Genomic DNA, 17,370 nt, shown 5'->3' with positions numbered 1-17,370 from the left:
GGGAGGAAATTAAACGCAGAATAAATATGGGAAATGCGTGTTATTATTCGGTTGAGAAGCTCTTATCATCAGTCTGCTGTCCAAAAATCTGAAAGTTAGAATTTATAAAACAGTTATATTACCGGTTGTGTTCCTGGTTGTGAAACTTGGACTCTCACTCTGAGAAAGGAACATAGGTTCAGGGTGTTTGAGAATAAGGTGCTTAGGAAAATATTTGGGGCTAAGCGGGATGAAGTTACAGGAGAATGGAGAAAGTTACACAACACAGAACTGCACGCATTGTATTCTTCACCTGACATAATAAGGAACATTAAATCCAGACGTTTGAGATGGGCAGGGCATGTAGCACGTATGGGCGAATCCAGAAATGCATATAGAGTGTTAGTTGGGAGACCGGAGGGAAAAAGACCTTTAGGGAGGCCGAGACGTAGATGGGAGGATAATATTAAAATGGATTTGAGGGAGGTGGGGTATGATGATAGAGACTGGATTAATGTTGCACAGGATAGGGACCGCTGGCGGGCTTATGTGAGGGCGGCAATGAACCTTCGGGTTCCTTAAAAGCCATTTGTAAGTAAGTAAGTAAATAGCGATTCTGTTTTCGTCTTCCTTAAGCATAGACCAGGTTTCCGATGCATAGGTGACAATTGGTCTCAACACAGTTCTGTATATCTTTATTTTTCCTGCCTTCGAAAGGTGTCTAGATCTCGTTAATTGGAGAAGTGCCCAATAACATCTATTCCCTTCTTTCAATCTCTCTTTTATCTCCTCAGAGGTATTATTGTCTTCAGTAATTATGGATCCGAGATATTTAAAATTCGTAACTCTTTCAAAATTATAATCTCCAATTGTCATGTCTTTTAAGTTTCCCCATTTATTTTTATTTCTAGTTGCTATCATATATTTAGTTTTCCTTTGATTAACGCTTAGCCCTAATTTCTCCCCTTCCTCGACTAACTGGAGTAGAGTACTCTGTAGGTCTACTGTAGATCTACTTATTATTACCACATTTTGTACTCTTCTCAATGTTTATTTATTTGTATACTGGGTGTTCAGTTCAAAGTGTGTCATGGTTCGCTGTATGCCGTCATGTGGCTAGCCGATGAGCCTAGAGAATTCAATCTTCCTACACTTCCGCAGAGGTGTATAACCTATGAGGCAGAGAAGTTGCCTAGCAAGTACGGCGTTCATTCTGAAGAGTATGTACCGATACGTACAGTAACGCCGGTAGTGGCAGGAATGTGAACTGTTTGGAAATACGTACTGTCGGGATATGGGAAGAGGATTAAGATGATTACTTACGTATTTGTTGACATTAACTCCGACGGTCAACATGGACACGGAGCATTTGATTTGTGTTGTGGAATGTTACTGTACGCAACCGATGATAACAAATACCCTGCGTACGACTTGCCAGCGCAAAACACAGTTCGAAAGAGGTTATGGTAGCACACAGACCGTACAGACCGCCATCTGTTGCTATGACGTTCAAGTTATACCGTACCGTTCTCAAGTTCAGATTGAAGAACGCCTTAAATAATAGGCAACTTCTCTAACATATAAGCTGAAACTCGCTTCAAATCGGTGACCCAACAACAGTGACGTCATGACACACTTTGAAATGAACACCCAGTATTTGTTTACTTGTCTCACACTACTGCATGTTGCTATTATCATGGCTAAAGATAAACTCTACAGCCCTGCATTAAATAAATAAATAAATAAATAAAAATACTTAATAGTTCATCAGTGAAAATACTGGAGTGCAAAACAGAGAATGACTTTATTGTCAAGTGCCTAGGCATTGGACTAACAAGAACATAAAAATCAATCCACGTGCCCTGGAAGAATTGAAACATCTTGGGGAAATATTACCTCCATTTCTCAACAGAAATTGTGAGAAGTGATGCATCGCTATTTAAATAGGTGAGAAAAGTGTTTGGAACAAGAAGACAGACAACTCCAGCATCTCCTTTCATGATGATGTTTTATCTTCTTATATCAGAAAATTCTAATAGGAAAAAGAGAATCAAAGCAAAAGTCTAGAGTCATTCTATAAGCTCCAATAGTATATTTCTGCATTCTGGTAATGTTGGAGATGTGAAGTCCACTATCTACTTTGCGCTGAAAAAAGCTATTAACAGAGAAGTCAACTTAAGTCCTGTCTATGAAGAACCTGACGTCTCCTGCATTTACTTATGTTGAAATTTGATTACCTTTGATGTTAGAATAATTTTAACACAAAATTGGTACGGTATGTAGACAAAATCATATTGCAGTAATCAATTTCCACTATCAATGTACTAGCAAAGAAGCTAACAAAAGAATAAAGCTGATTGGCTGAAACAATATCAGGTAACTGCATGCACAAAACCAAGAAATTGTCTTAAGAGGGCAACACCTTCGGAGTTTTTTTTTTTTTTTTTTTTTCGTTGAATGGAATTTCTTCAATAGTACGGTGAAAAAAAAAATTCGACTTGTGACCTAAAATGTAAGACTGTGTCAGTTGACTTGGCCATTTAAATATGGACAGAACTTTTCATCTTCAGGTTTGTTGCTCATTTCCCGTAACTTAAATTTTCCAAACTGTTTTCCTCAAAACTTGCACATTTTTTAGATTAATTTATGAAATTTTACATACAAGAAGTGTATTTCATACTGGAGAACAAACCCTACCTTTAGCACTGTTTTATCATTTCAAGTTCTTTTTTCATTAATAGGCTACCGTATATACCCAAATATTCCACACCATCGAATAATCCACACCCTCTAATTTTAGGAGAGGAAATTTAAAAAGTGTTTGAGGCAAAGCTGCACCAACTTTATTTCAAATAATGTGCGCACCCCAGTTTTTCTTCGCTAAATTCCGGAGAAAAATATGCGCAGTGTTCTTCATGTAAGAAAAGTTAAATTTTACAATTCATGGCAAAATAACTCACAAAATATTTTTATTTATATATTTAACTGCTAATGGCAGAATTTATTTAAACACTGATTATGAATATAATAGAGAAGAAAGCATTAAAAAAATATTCAGAATTGTACAAGACAGAGAAACCAACTGTCCCTACACAAATTTAAAATCACAATTACTCTTAACAGTAGAAATATTTTGGGTTTTAAAAATTGTTTATTAATCTAGAAATATTTTCTAATCACTATACAAAATTCCAGAAGAAAATTAATTCAGAAAATGTAGAAATTAAATCTAAGATTTTACTAAATGTATACCAATGACAGGTATATATACCCCTTCCCCCCTATTTTTTCTCTCTCTTGTGTACAGACAAGGGACCCTAAGGCTTATTGTGCTTATAACTCCTGTGCTTTTGAGTGACACCCTAGATCATATATGTGACTGTGGACTGCATACCTTCTTAAAACATGACAGGGATAATAATCAAATCCACACCGAATCTTCCTCTCATTCAGAAGTTCTCCGCACTGCAACTATATCAACGGGCCAGTTCAAAAGGGAAACAACTAAAAATGCAAAGTTTTGAGATATTTGCATTTTAAAGTTTCATATTGCAGTGAAAAATCCAACTAACATAATTTTAATTGGAACTTACAGTATATAAGAAACATCATTAACAGAATTTGGAGCAATTTCAATAATCCTCGAATTTTTTAATCAATTTTTTTTCTTTCTCTGTCTCATTTTTTATCTTTGGTATGATTCAAACGTAGCGAACACAATACAGAAGAGATGAACTCATTGTTACCGGTATATCGGTACTGTTTTTTAACTCTGGAGAACAATGTGAAATTATGTATGGAAATTTCAATCCTACAAATAATTCCATCATCTAATTTGTGGTGGGCTCTCACCATCTGAAAATATGATCAAAGTACAAATTTTCAGCCGATAGCCTAATTCGGCATTGTAGATACTAGATACCGTGAGGAGTCTGTCTTCAGATATTTCTGTTGATATAATACAATGTATGTTAAACCCTTGATCTAGGGTTAAACATTCAAAAGTGACCAATAAGATCATCTCATTACGACGATTCAAGTTAATGTTCACTACCGCGCTCTACAGAGAAGATGGTTAACCTGGAAACAGGAAGTTTATAATCTGTGCGGTGTATACTCTCTGCACGTGAACTTGCCGGTAGATGTCTCTGGTGAAATTTCTTTTCCGGAAATCATCTTACACACGTTGTGAGAGTAGTAAGTGTAATCTTCTTTAATTATTTATAAAAGTTCGCTGTGACTGTGTATTTAGCTAGAGATATTGTAATTGATATGTAACTTATTAACAAAGAGTGTTAGACTGTTAATATGTTATGATTTGGAATTAATTTACATTTAGTTAGCTTATGTTGTGCAATTTCCCATTGCCTCGTGGTAACGAAATCCGTTAATGTTTAATAAAATAATCATTCTCTTTCAGATAACTCACAATGCAGATTTTCGTTAAAACCCTAACGGGTAAAACGATAACCCTTGAGGTTGAGGCGTCAGATACTATCGAAAATGTAAAGGCTAAGATTCAAGATAAAGAGGGCATCCCTCCTGATCAGCAGAGATTGATTTTTGCAGGAAAGCAGTTGGAAGATGGTCGCACTTTATCTGATTATAACATACAGAAAGGTGAGTGGGATTATAGTCAGAAGCAGTAAAGAGTTCGACTGAATTCGTAAACTGTGTTTATGTAGGCCTAACCATGTTGCATATAGACCTATAACTTTAAGGTTGGTAATTTGTGTACGGTCAAAAATAAAAAAAAGTGCGAGCTCCTTAATGTTACAGATTAAGTAGCCGTGTTATCAACAGACCATCAAACTTTCCTAACGTTATCACTGACAGTGGGGCTACTCAGACCTATCATTAACTTATCTTACCAAACCTTACATAAATTTACTTTGATTTGCAGATGATATTCATCATGTTTATTATTTTCGGTGCTTGTTTTGCTCTTAAGAAGGATTTTCTTACATGAAACATCCTTTCATAATTCCTTTTTTACTTCGGCATTTGTTTACTTCAGTGGAACAAAATTGCTTATCCCTCTTTTTTAACTTAACCTTTAATATTTACCGAAATACACGCCGGTGGAGGGTAAAACACAGTGTAACACAATTCCTATGGTCAGGCCTACCAGTATAATATTTAGTGCCAAATATGTTAAAACCCCGGCGCTGTTAAAATAGATAGGCTAGTTACTTTTAAATACTTTTTTCCAAGATATTCGTTTATAAGCAAAGGATGAAAATATTTTAAGGTTAGGAGCACAGTATGTAGGTATTTATTTAGGTAGGCCAATTATGGAGATTGACAATTTTTTCTAAACTTCCATTTTCTAAAACGATAGAAATATTTTCATTTGACGGAAATGAACCACAGCCTAAACTAACCAAACCTAAGAACACGTTATTACATGCCATTTCCGACAATTGAAAGTATTTCTATAGTTTTTACGACGGTAAAATAAGGCTAAAATGGAAGTCTGAAAAAAATAGTCCAAAATCCATAATTACCAGCGAATATAATAAACTCTGCAACTTACCAATTAGACATGAAGTGGTGAATATAGGGGTCTCCCAATCTGCTTTCAAAATATCCACACTATTCCCACACGCACAACTATCAGATAACAAACCATGATTATTCTTGGTACGACTTGGTTAATAAAAACCTAAACTAACCAAACCTAACCTTCGTATATACAAGATGTACACTTAGCGGCAAAAAGAATGGGCCGACTCTTGGTCGATAGAAAATTAAGTTCTATCGCGCCGTTCACTCGTGTAAACATAACCCAGTGCAAGGCATTGCTGTGGTGTCTCTTCATTAAAAGTCGTCCGTCTATAATGTAGTAAACCTTACAAGCAGTGTGTAGCCCAGTGGTAAGAAGGCTGACATCTGTACTAGAGGTTGTGAGTTCGCCTCCCAGTACGGTAAAATTATTATTTTTTATTTTAATTTTTACTTAATTTATTAGTTTAAATGTGAAATGGCATTTGTTAACAAACTTCGTTATGCCTGCCTTGTAAATATATTATTGCCCATCACCTGTGGGCTATTAATAGGTGAGACCTGGCCTGTATAAACAAAAATACTTGTTTCACATCCTAAAAAACCGGACGCATATCAAACACAAATAAATAATTAAATTAACAAAAACAAACAATTTTTTAATATATTAACAAAATAAGGCCTGTGGTGGGGACTAGTATCTCGTCCACAAACCACCTGCGTCAACAACTGCCCTCATTCTGTGCGGCATGGAGTCCACAAGATTATGGAACAGGTATAAATTCTTGGCCATCTTCTCCCACGCATCTAGAACTCTGTCCCACAATTCCTCAGGTGACCGAACGGGTGGTTGTTCTGCCCAAATAGAGCATAGGATCCTTTTGACTGCAGCCCACAAATTTTGAATCGGATTCATATCTGGTGAATTTGGAGGCCAGTCGACTGGGTCGACATCACGCCTCCTCATAAACCATCTTTGAATCCGGTTGGCGGTGTGTATTGGATGATTATCCTGCTGGAAGAAAAGTGTTCCTTCTGGATATCGTTTTCCATTGTATTAACAGATAGCAGTATTGCTTGAAAGAGAGAGGGAGCTTTATTATTTATTAGAGTTTGGGAATATTCTAAGAGATATCGCCACATAATTATAGCTTTGCGAGACACATATGATGGCAAATTTGTAATTAAAAAAAGGAAGATTGGGGGAGATTCGAACCTTGAGCTACTACTATCAACTTGTTCAATAGACCAATGCTTTAACGACTTAAGCTACTGTGACTTTTTATATCGGTTCGGCATGATACATGGTTTTCCAGTTCATATTCGCCCCGGTTGATTTTGTATTTATCAATTTTATTATTATCTCACTATTCAAGGGCCCTGGTGTATCCAGAATCAACCTGCCATTCGATTTTATTACATATATTAGACTCTTAAACAAAATACATTAAATTTAAATGGTTTAATTATGTGTTACCTAGTGAACTACAGCTTTGACGAGACGAGCATGCACAATGTTATGTCTCTGTAACTTAGAAATTGTCGGCCAGCCCATTCTTTTTGCCACTAAGTGTACAACCATGCTGCAGCTGCATCAGACTACCATCCAAGATCCAAATAAAAAAAACCAAAAGACAAAGCCTCGAATACTGCAATCGATCGATCAATCGAACTACACCACCCAGCAAGCAATCACAATCACAACTCCCCATTCAAACCACTAACCCTTCTTTAACACCTAAAACATTTCCTCTTCCAATCTGCTTCCAAAATTATCTCCACAATTGCCACACACATACACAACTACCATGTTTAATTAAGAACTCACGCAATTCTTTCTCTCTCAATCTAATAAACTCTACCTCACGTGTTCTACATCCCATGCACAAGACACGATCCACTTCAAAGTCGACACAAAAGTCACATCATTTAGTACTGCAGTCGATTGACCAATTGAACTCCCCACCCAGCAGCCAATCAGAACAACCTCCACTCAAACCAAGCCACCAATCACAAAGCCCGCCAAATTAACTGTATAAATCGTAATAAATTAATAATATAAAAAAACATAAAAAGCATGTTCCAGTCATTTCCGACAAATAAAATGCAAAACACTGTTTTCGCCTTATAAAATTACCCTATAATCAAGAGTCCTTATTTAAAAATCCGCCTAATAGTCAATCTCCATAGTTTTATTTATTTATTGTTTTTACTTTTCACTTTTAAGCCTAGTGCTATCCCGTATTTAGTAAACAGTGGTGTAAATAGGCTATGTTTCAGGATTTTATACTTATGTACTGACAAGATAATAGGAACTGGTTCAGTTTAAGGCTGTCTGGAATCTAAGTCACCAGGAGAATAACATTTTATGCTTCTGAGCTCTGCCCAGTATCCCCACCACCCGACTCTGTGTCGGGAAGCATGGGAAATGTAGGGTGTAGGAATCTGAGCTGGTTCTGAAAGAACAGAACAGTGGTAGGGGAACATATCCCCACTCTCACTGTTTCTCCCCACATGACAGCTACTCTCTCTGTATACTATATGCTGTCTCTCTCTACTCCCCCACCCAGGTGCTCACACTCTAAAGGTATGGTCACACATCGCTACTTTTGCAGCGCAACTTTTGTACTGCAGCTGCAAAAGTTGCATGTCGTGTTCACATGTAAGCCAAAAGTAGCGTGCTGCACGCTACTTTTCGTGCTGCGCAACCCGAGTGCTGCAAAAGTTGCAACTGGAAGTTGCGAGTCTGTTCACACACAAGGCGCTACTTTTGCAGCCGCAGTCATGCTTCTCAATATACATTTTGTGGTTATGTTCACATTATTAAGAAACTCATGCGAAAGCTTCCTTATCTATTATTTGCTTTTCTGTTGTACCTAGTATTCAGAAATTGGCATTTTTTTACTATAAAGCTTTTAAAAACGCCTATGTACTTAAATGATAACGAACAATATATTTACTTAATGTTGGCAACCCTCCTATTTGGAACTACGCTATGGAAAATTAAAAAAATTAATTATATCGTCAGCAATTATGCTCAGACTGTGTTGTGTATTTAATAACTGTTACAAATAATTTATTTTCATCACATTTAACATTAAAATATATCCAAACAATAAAAGTATCATTGGCACATTTGGGTGGTAACACTGGTTGCAAAAACCGATATAAAAAATGCTGCGCGCAGCATGGAAAAGTAGCGGGCAGCAGGTTCGGCAGCCGCTACTTTTCGGGTTGCACCGTTGTTCACACGTCGCAGTACGAGAGTTGCGCAGTTTTTTGTACTGCAGCGCTGCAAAAGTAGCGACGTGTGACCGTACCTTAACCCGCCTACAACAAACCTACACCTGCCAAAATTAAATGTGCATTCGACACGTACTTTGCATAACACAACATTTGGGTGAAAGTAAGGTTACCAGTCATAAAATCCAGGATTAGAATGTCCATGCATCTAAATGGCCATGAAATAATGTTCATGCTAAATTGTCCAGAGTCAAAATGTCCATAGTTCTATAATGTCCACTTCACTCTGATGTCCAGAGTCAAAATGTCCACCACACCCTATAATGTCCACTATATCCATTGTTCATGATAGTTAAATACTGTAGTAACCTATGTAAAATTTTCAAGTGCAATGGATAGACCAGCGAATAGGGATTATAAAGAATGGCCACTTCGCATCGGTACCTTTGATGTAGCTGGACTGATTTCAATGACCTTCAAGCCAGCTAAAGCGTGAGATTCTGCTTTCTCCCTAGAGATGGCGCTGACATCACACCAGCTAGCAGTCGACACAGCGGAAATATAATACATCTAGGTACATTATGTACTCAAATAAAATAAATTGGATCCATAAAATAATAAATCAGTCATTAACTGTAATGTCTAGACTCTAGAGTTCCTTTATAATGAGAGTTGAGACGTTGACCCCAACAACAATAAAGATATGTAATGATTTGATAGCGCTGAAAATGGAAAAACAAAACTCTTATGAGAAGTAAAACCATATACCTAGATTATATTATTTTATAATATAATTTATTATATGTGAAATATAAAAAATTATTATTACTACTAGTTTGTCATTGAGAAATAAGGAAAAGCTGTTAACTTGAATTTATTTGAAGCAAAGTGTTACTGGATTATGCAATAAGGTAGGCAATGTTTGGATCCTATGTCTCAACTCTATACTCAATTATTATCTTAGCATATGCTCGATTACACTAACCTCTAGCGCTTGAAAGTGGAACTAAACGCCGGTGCACAGAGAAACAAAACACAAGAAAATTTGCTCAGTGTCCATTCTTTATAATCCCTATTCGCTGGATAGACCAGCTGAAATCCATTGTTCTTGGTAGTTATAGTAACCTATGTAAAATTGTCAAGTGCAATGGATAGACAAGCTGAAATCTTGAATTCACAAAAGGGCAAGCCTTTCCTACGTTATCATGGATACTTGTACCACCATCACGACTACAACAGAGGTAGAACAAAAATTTACTGGAGGTATAGTGAAAGAAAAATTTGTAATGCTTCTATGATTACCGGCAGCAATCTTCAATTTGGAGGCTTCTACAATGCTTAAAGAATAAAGAAAACCAAGTTTGGACGCAAATCATCCAAGTAAGAGTTGGACACACACAAATTAGGGAACCTCTAAATAAAACATACATCACAAATCAAAGGCAAATACTGCAAATTGTGAGGAACTATGGAAAAAGTTTGGGATTCTTTTATTATAGGATATCGCTTAATTTTCGTCAAGTTTGACAAACTATTCTGACGTCACAACATGGCCGATGTAAACCAACACGATGAGTAAATAAAACTCACTGAGATATCACCTCAACTAGCCCATTAACCTTCTCACATACGTCTACCTCATGTCACTGAGATATCACCTCAACTAACCCACTAACCTTCTCACATATGTCGACCACATGACATCACCCCTTTCTCCAATCTAGCCAACATATATTCTCATAAACACACTACCAACATCCTATAGTCATTATAGACCCGAGCAGTAGTTCAGTTTTGGCAAATGTAGGTAATAAGAAAGGAAATACTATCCTTTTCACATTTTTTCTCATTTAGTGTTATGAACATTGTGATCTCATGGACATTTTGTGTATGGACATTTTGATCCCATGGATATTTTGTGTATGGACATTTTGATCTCATGGACATTTTGTCTTCATGTAAATTTTGTCCTCATGGACATTTTGGTATATGGACAATATAAGTTGTAAGGGACAGTAACACTGTCAGAGACCTACATTGTCGCCTCCCTCATTCGCAGATTGCTATTCCTGATACTGGGTTATTATTGAGAGAAGCTGCTTCATGGCACAACTAATTTTATACCTAACTTCAGCACCCTCACGCCAGTAGCAAGGGGAGGTGATGTCATTGGGTGTTGTCACACAAGTTACAGTGGTTCATGGTCTAACTACTAATAATAGTTGCATTTGGTTGTGGCTTATAGTGTTGTTACAGTAAGCATTTAAAAATCTGCCTTTTTTTTTTGTTTCACCACGCATTGTATTCTTCACCTGACATAATTAGGAACATTAAATCCAGACGTTTGAGATGGGCAGGACATGTAGCAGGTGTGGGCGAATCCAGAAATGCATATAGAGTGTTAGTTGGAAGGCCAGAGGGGAAAAAGGCCTTTAGGGAGGCTGAGACGTAGCTGGGAAGATAATATTAAAATGGATTTTAGGGAGGTGGGATATTATGATAGAGACTGGATTAATCTTGCTCAGGATAGGGACAAATGGCGGGCTTATGTGAGGGTGGCAATGAACCTCCGGGTTCCTTAAAAGCCAGTAAGTAAGTACGAGTATCCATACTCAGTGCAAGGAAAGTCGTAGGCCTATTCTACGTCAAAATAACTTTTGTACAGTGTGGAAGGGGATCAATGCACCAAAATTTAAGAGGTGATTCTACATGTTAAATATAACAAAACTTTTTTTACACTTTCCCTTCGATGAAGCACTGTTAAGCAGGAAAAAATAGTCTTTGCACAATGTTTGCAGCACGTATTGTGGTAATGCCCAGAGAGAAATGACGAGCAGATAAAAAATAATCTAAACAGTTAATGTCTTGAATCTTTTTTTTGCAAATTAAACAGTGTAGCCATGAATTTAAATTGAATAATTGCGAAAATCGTTAAAATAAATCTTGCAACGCAGTGCACTGGTTCATGTCACCGAGACCGATTACAGCAGAGGGGGAGAGGAAGGTAAGGAGTGCAGGCCGTGCTTGTTAGAGTTATTGCAGCAGCCGTGATATTGCGAAATGCTTCATAGAAACAACGATTTCCTCTAAGTGGTGAATGTTAGAGAAAAACTTATTTAGGTTTTTCAAATCTCTCCTCATGATGTATTACCAGTTTCATTTTGGTGCATAGGTTTTCATCCACTCTGTATTTTCACCATTTATATTCATACATTTGATATTGTCGGACCATCGGATCTGTGCCCCTTCAGCGCTGTTGTCGTTCTTGGAAAAGTTAACGCCTGTACTCACACTCCATTCCACCAGCTTTCCTCCCACCACGTCAAACAGCAGGCCACGAACCTTGCCAAATAAGGATGTTGCCAAACTTCCGTCAAATGGTGTCATAAATAACTGGTCCTACATGCTACAATATTATTCCTTTCAATCAAAATACATCTTGTATTTCTACATTTTTAAACTAAATCCCATGTCTCAAATCACTTCCCGTAGTTTTTCTCTCCAACCTTGGAAATTATTACTTCTCTCGCAAGCTTCAGTAATTTCTTCAATGTTGAAACTTCTTTCTGAACAGTATACAATTCTTGTATCTTTCTTCTTAAAATACATCGGTTCATATCATCTACAATAATTAAAAGTTCCCTTGGTCTGTTCTTCTCTGGTGATTCTAGCTTTCCATTTCCTGCACAGACTCCCTCTCACCTGATTTTCTTTATTAGGAGTTCTGACCTGTCTATATAAATTACATAAAATGTTGTATTATTAGTATTAGTTAAGTAATTTTAATACATAATCAATTGAAATAAAATAAGCCTCACCTGTGATCGCAGCTGTTCGTTTCATTGCCTTATTTATAGGAAACAGATATTGACCTGTTTGTTTCTCTTTATCGCAAAATGCTATTACGTACTTGCTTAATAATATTTCTTTCGTCACTCCGTGCTACAGTATTCATGTTGAGTTGACAACACTGGACTGCAAGTGCAAATATTGTAAACTGTCCCGCAAGAAGGCCAAAATTGTGAGTAGTGGGGGACAGAAACGGAGAGAGATAGGAATGCAGGGAGAGAAATGAAGTACCGAGGCTGAGAAGGAATTAGGGTTCAGTTCACATATCTTACAGGGGCACAGATCCGATGGTCCGACTATACTAACTTGTCACAAGACTGTTGATACATCTGGAAAGAAAATTTAATATGATATGTGTATTATTTGTAAGTTTGAAGTGTGGTGTAATCTATAGATGGATTTAATTTGATTTTTTGTTTCAACAGAGTCCACTCTCCACTTGGTTCTTCGTCTCCGTGGAGGTGTGATCGAGCCAACCCTCCGTATTTTGGCTCAGAAATACAACTGTGACAAGATGATCTGCCGCAAGTGTTACGCCCGACTCCATCCAAGGGCTACAAATTGCCGCAAGAAGAAATGTGGACACACAAACAACATCCGCCCCAAGAAGAAGTTGAAGTAGACGATCAATTGGAAGAGAAAGAGGAGGAAAAACAGTACATTTGCTCATAACGAAATACAGAAAATTCTATTGAAATTGATTTTGCATTGGAAGGTTTCATGTACTGTTCAAATTAATTAAAATTATTGAGTTGGTTCCTTATACTATTTCTTCTATTCTTCACATTATCCATTCCTTCACCTTTTGCAGAAAAATTCCTGTACAGATGGTTCAGAATTATTTCCATGTGAGCCCCTTTGGTGGCACGATGGATATCTAGTCTGTATTTGATTTCCGTCCAGGTCCTCTCCAACAAGCTCGGAGAGATGGTCCAATGACTTCCACAATCCGGGCATGGGGTCTCGAAGGTCCTGCACTTTAGTGGTGTACACTCTGTCCTTCGTTAGCACCAAAAAAAAAATCCAGCAGCCTGAAGTCAGGAGAACATGGAGTCCAATTCAGGGGTCCATCTCGTCCTATCCAACGCACTGGGATTGCACTCCGCACATCCAGCGACCAGTGGGGTGGAGCACCATCTTGTTAAAACTACAACCTGGGGAAAGACTTACAGCTGCAGCATGTCCAGGTAGGTCGTTCTTGTGAGTCTTCTCTGATCATGTTCCTCTGTGTCCGGATTGTGGAAGTCATTGGTGCCATCCCTAGATATCCTTTGTGTCAACGCAGGGGCTAACGTGGTAGTATTTTTTTTTGTTACAAATTTAATACCTCATATGACTTACATTTGTGAATAACTTCCTGGAAATGTACAAGAACTTGCCCAGACATGTTCAAACATTTTTAAAAAGAGCCAGAACGGGTCACATTGTCACTCAATTGTACCTACACCGATTTTACATTTCTGATAATCCTACTTGTCTGTGGTGTAATAATCATGATGAAGATCTGGAACACATTCTTCTATATTGTCCATCCATAAACCACAAAAGAAGTAAATTAAAATCGTCAGTACCAGTTGCAGAAGACACAGCCCTGCAGTATATATTGACTAGACCACAACTCTGGCTACTAGCAACAGGCATCTATAATGAACACTGATCAAAATACCCCTCATTTATCGTGAAAAACAACTGAATAGACTATAGTGGACTTTATGTTGTCAGCAAACAGCTTGATACATTAAGAAGATTGATTGATTGATTGATTTATATTTGTGAATAAAATTTCTGTATGTTTATTTCTTTGGTATTGAGAGCAAAATTAAAATAGAGCATTTTGGTGTAGAAACCCTGTAGTTCAATAAACCTTGCACATTGCTTGATAAAATTTGCTAATGCAATTTTGCCACTTTTTCACGATGTCATAATCAAAACTGAAGGTGAGGACGTAACTGTAGTCAAGTCTTAAGGCCCATTCACAATGAAAATTAAATGTAACCGTAAAATAAACAGAGAAGTTTGCGCCCAGGCTACCAAATGGGATCCTTCACAATGATTCATATAAGCATTGATATAAACATTACCGTAAGATGTTAACATGAAAGTTTGCAAACTCCAAACTTTCATGCTTATGCTTACGTGATTTGCAAACAGAACACAATCGTGGAGCGCTGAAGTATACGACAGAATATGAGGAAATGGCGTCGTTGTTATGTTTCCATGGTTACCAAGTATGTTTGCTGTTATGTTTATGTCCCCATCGTGAATGATGGTATGACTTCTTGATTTTACCGTAATGTTTATATTCTTAAGTTAATGCTTACGTTATGTTTAATTTTCATTGTAAATCGTTAATCAAAGTTTATAGAAAACCAAACTCCAGGAAAGAAGCTAAATTTATTCCACCATCAATTAAGCAACATTCGGGCATCTTTAGAAGAAGTGGCTGTTATTTCATAACAGGATTCTCACTGTCTATCCATGAATTTTATGAAAATGCTGTTGGAATATCCTAGTGCCTTGATTATTCATTCACAAGATAAGATATCTATGAAGTGTACTTATATTGCTGAGACCTTTTCTATGAAGAAAAAAGTTCGAAGAGACAGTCAGTCTATTATTTTTCTTCAAACATAGATGGACTTGACCTGGATTAAGAAAATTTATTTGATGAAATTTCTTGCTTGAAGACATAGACTATGTGACAAAAGAAAATGACAAAGTGAAATGAAGAAAATGCTACATTTTGCTCAAAATTGAGTGGAATTTCTTTATTTTTTTTTTCTGAGAAATGATTTCTTGTGCACAATTCCTGAAGTGGAACTATGTGTGTCCTGGAAGTAACGGTTCAGTTGAGAGAGTTTCTTCAATGAACGTGATGTGGACGGACATCCCAAAAATACAAAATGAGTTTAGAAACTGTTCATCATCATCTGTCAGAAGTCTGCCTCGGTAGCGTAGTTGGTATAGCACTGGCCTTTGTGCTCGAGGTTTCAGGTTCGATCCTGGCCCAGGTCGATTGCATTTGAGTGTGTTTAAATGCGACCGGGTCATGTCAGTAAATTTACTGAAATGTAAAAGAACTCCTGTGGGACAAAATTATGGCACACTGGCGACGCTGATATAACCTCTGCAGTTGCGAGTGTCATTAAATAAACTGTAATTTAAAAATTTTCATGTCAGAAATTTTCTGAAAAATAGGATCTAGAGAAGACATGCTTAAAAAATCCACTCTTCTGAAGAAACGACAATAGTTTAGTATGTAATAGAAGGAGTATCAGTAGTTTAATTCTTTAAATTGTGTAAAATCAATATAAGTGAATGACAATCTTAACAAAAAATGTTAAAAATTTATGTCTCCCCGAAAATTGTGAAAAAATCTTGCAACCTTACTGTATTCCTAGGCCTGAAAACCTTAAATGCTGGAAGTTATGCACTGAAGTTTATTGCTCTCTTTCTGCACTCTTTAATCACTTGGTGTTTTTCTTTCAATAAATTGGATTTCCTAGACATTTCTTTGAGTTTTAAAATCGCGCATCGATATTTTACTACTTAATTAACTTATTATTCCCAGAACATGAATTTTACCAGCAATCATTAAGTATTGGGAATAAATTTGAATAAGGAACAAAAAAAAATTCCTTCCCATGCAGGATTCGAACTACAAAAGTCTTAGTTCCCAGTCTATTGTGCTCTGGAGTGAATAAGGCTCTGAAATCAGCTACGAGGGTCGGTCCGTTTTTTTTTTTTTTGCCACTGCTGTACAAATTATCATGTGAAAGTTGTAATAACTTCTACAGTGGACAGACTGGAAGAACATTTCAAACATGTTACAAGGAACATATCACAACCATAACCAAACCACACAACAATTCAACCTACGCAGAACACATCACAAACTCCAATCACAACTACAGCAACATAGACACTGACATGAAAATACTACACATCCAACCAAAAAACAAGAAACGTAACACTCTAGAACAATATGAAATTTATAAACATACAAAAAACACACCCACATCACATCCTGAACACTCAATTCAATTTCAAACACACACCCTTTTCGACACATCATGAACACACCTCACGACAACAGGAAACCAGAAGGCAGCGCGGGCTCTTCACTAGGTTTCGGACAATGAAGGATACCACTTCTAAACTAGTCATCCAGGTAAACTGTAAATGTTAACACAATAAAGATATCATAGTTATTCAGTTAAAAACATAGCCTACCTAGAATAGTTTAGGAAATATTTTTCTCAGAAATTCTTTGCACTACAAGTTCCTAAAAATTAAAGCATGTTTCCGTAATCATGAACATTCAACCAGAAACTCTATACTCTAGAACAGTGATGTCAAAGCAAGCACATTTTTCTGACCTTGACGTCATGCGTAGGCATCAAGCGCTGGATATTGAAGGAGGAATAAGCAGCCTGTTGGATTAAGAAAACAGTGGTGAACAAACTTCAAATGGAACGTGAAATTTTATGTCATTATTTTTATATGGCTTATTTCTGTTTGATATTCTCTATATTGTCTTTAAAACAAAAGTACTAACACCAATTAATATTGCAGTTGTGTTTTAAATGTTAATAACATAATAAAGAGTTATGAAGGAATATTCACATATATTCCATAGTAGTACAACTATACTGTACTAAATGGATGAAACACATTATTCATAAAGAAAATGATAGCCCAAAGTAAGAGATTGAGTATGACATAGTAAGTTGAAATTGATATTGATGGTATCTCTAGCCTTATAAAAGTAATCAATGAACTAATCAAATAGTA

At 36.7% G+C, this 17,370-nt stretch overlaps 1 protein-coding gene across 1 annotated transcript; it reads left to right on the top strand.

The window, feature by feature from the left end:
* The first annotated feature begins 4,066 nt into the window (after positions 1-4,066).
* Positions 4,067-13,339, top strand: RpL40 (ribosomal protein L40). The gene is made up of 3 exons (XM_069819247.1): positions 4,067-4,176; positions 4,400-4,599; positions 13,002-13,339. The coding sequence occupies exons 2-3, from the start codon at positions 4,410-4,412 to the stop codon at positions 13,196-13,198; spliced, it is 387 nt and encodes a 128-aa protein (XP_069675348.1). The 5' UTR covers positions 4,067-4,176; positions 4,400-4,409; the 3' UTR covers positions 13,199-13,339.
* The last annotated feature ends 4,031 nt before the right edge of the window (positions 13,340-17,370 follow it).

Source organism: Periplaneta americana, chromosome 2 (assembly GCF_040183065.1).
Source record: "Periplaneta americana isolate PAMFEO1 chromosome 2, P.americana_PAMFEO1_priV1, whole genome shotgun sequence".
Taxonomy (NCBI): Eukaryota; Metazoa; Arthropoda; class Insecta; order Blattodea; family Blattidae; genus Periplaneta; species Periplaneta americana.
This window is presented reverse-complemented; position numbering and strand designations above follow the sequence as displayed.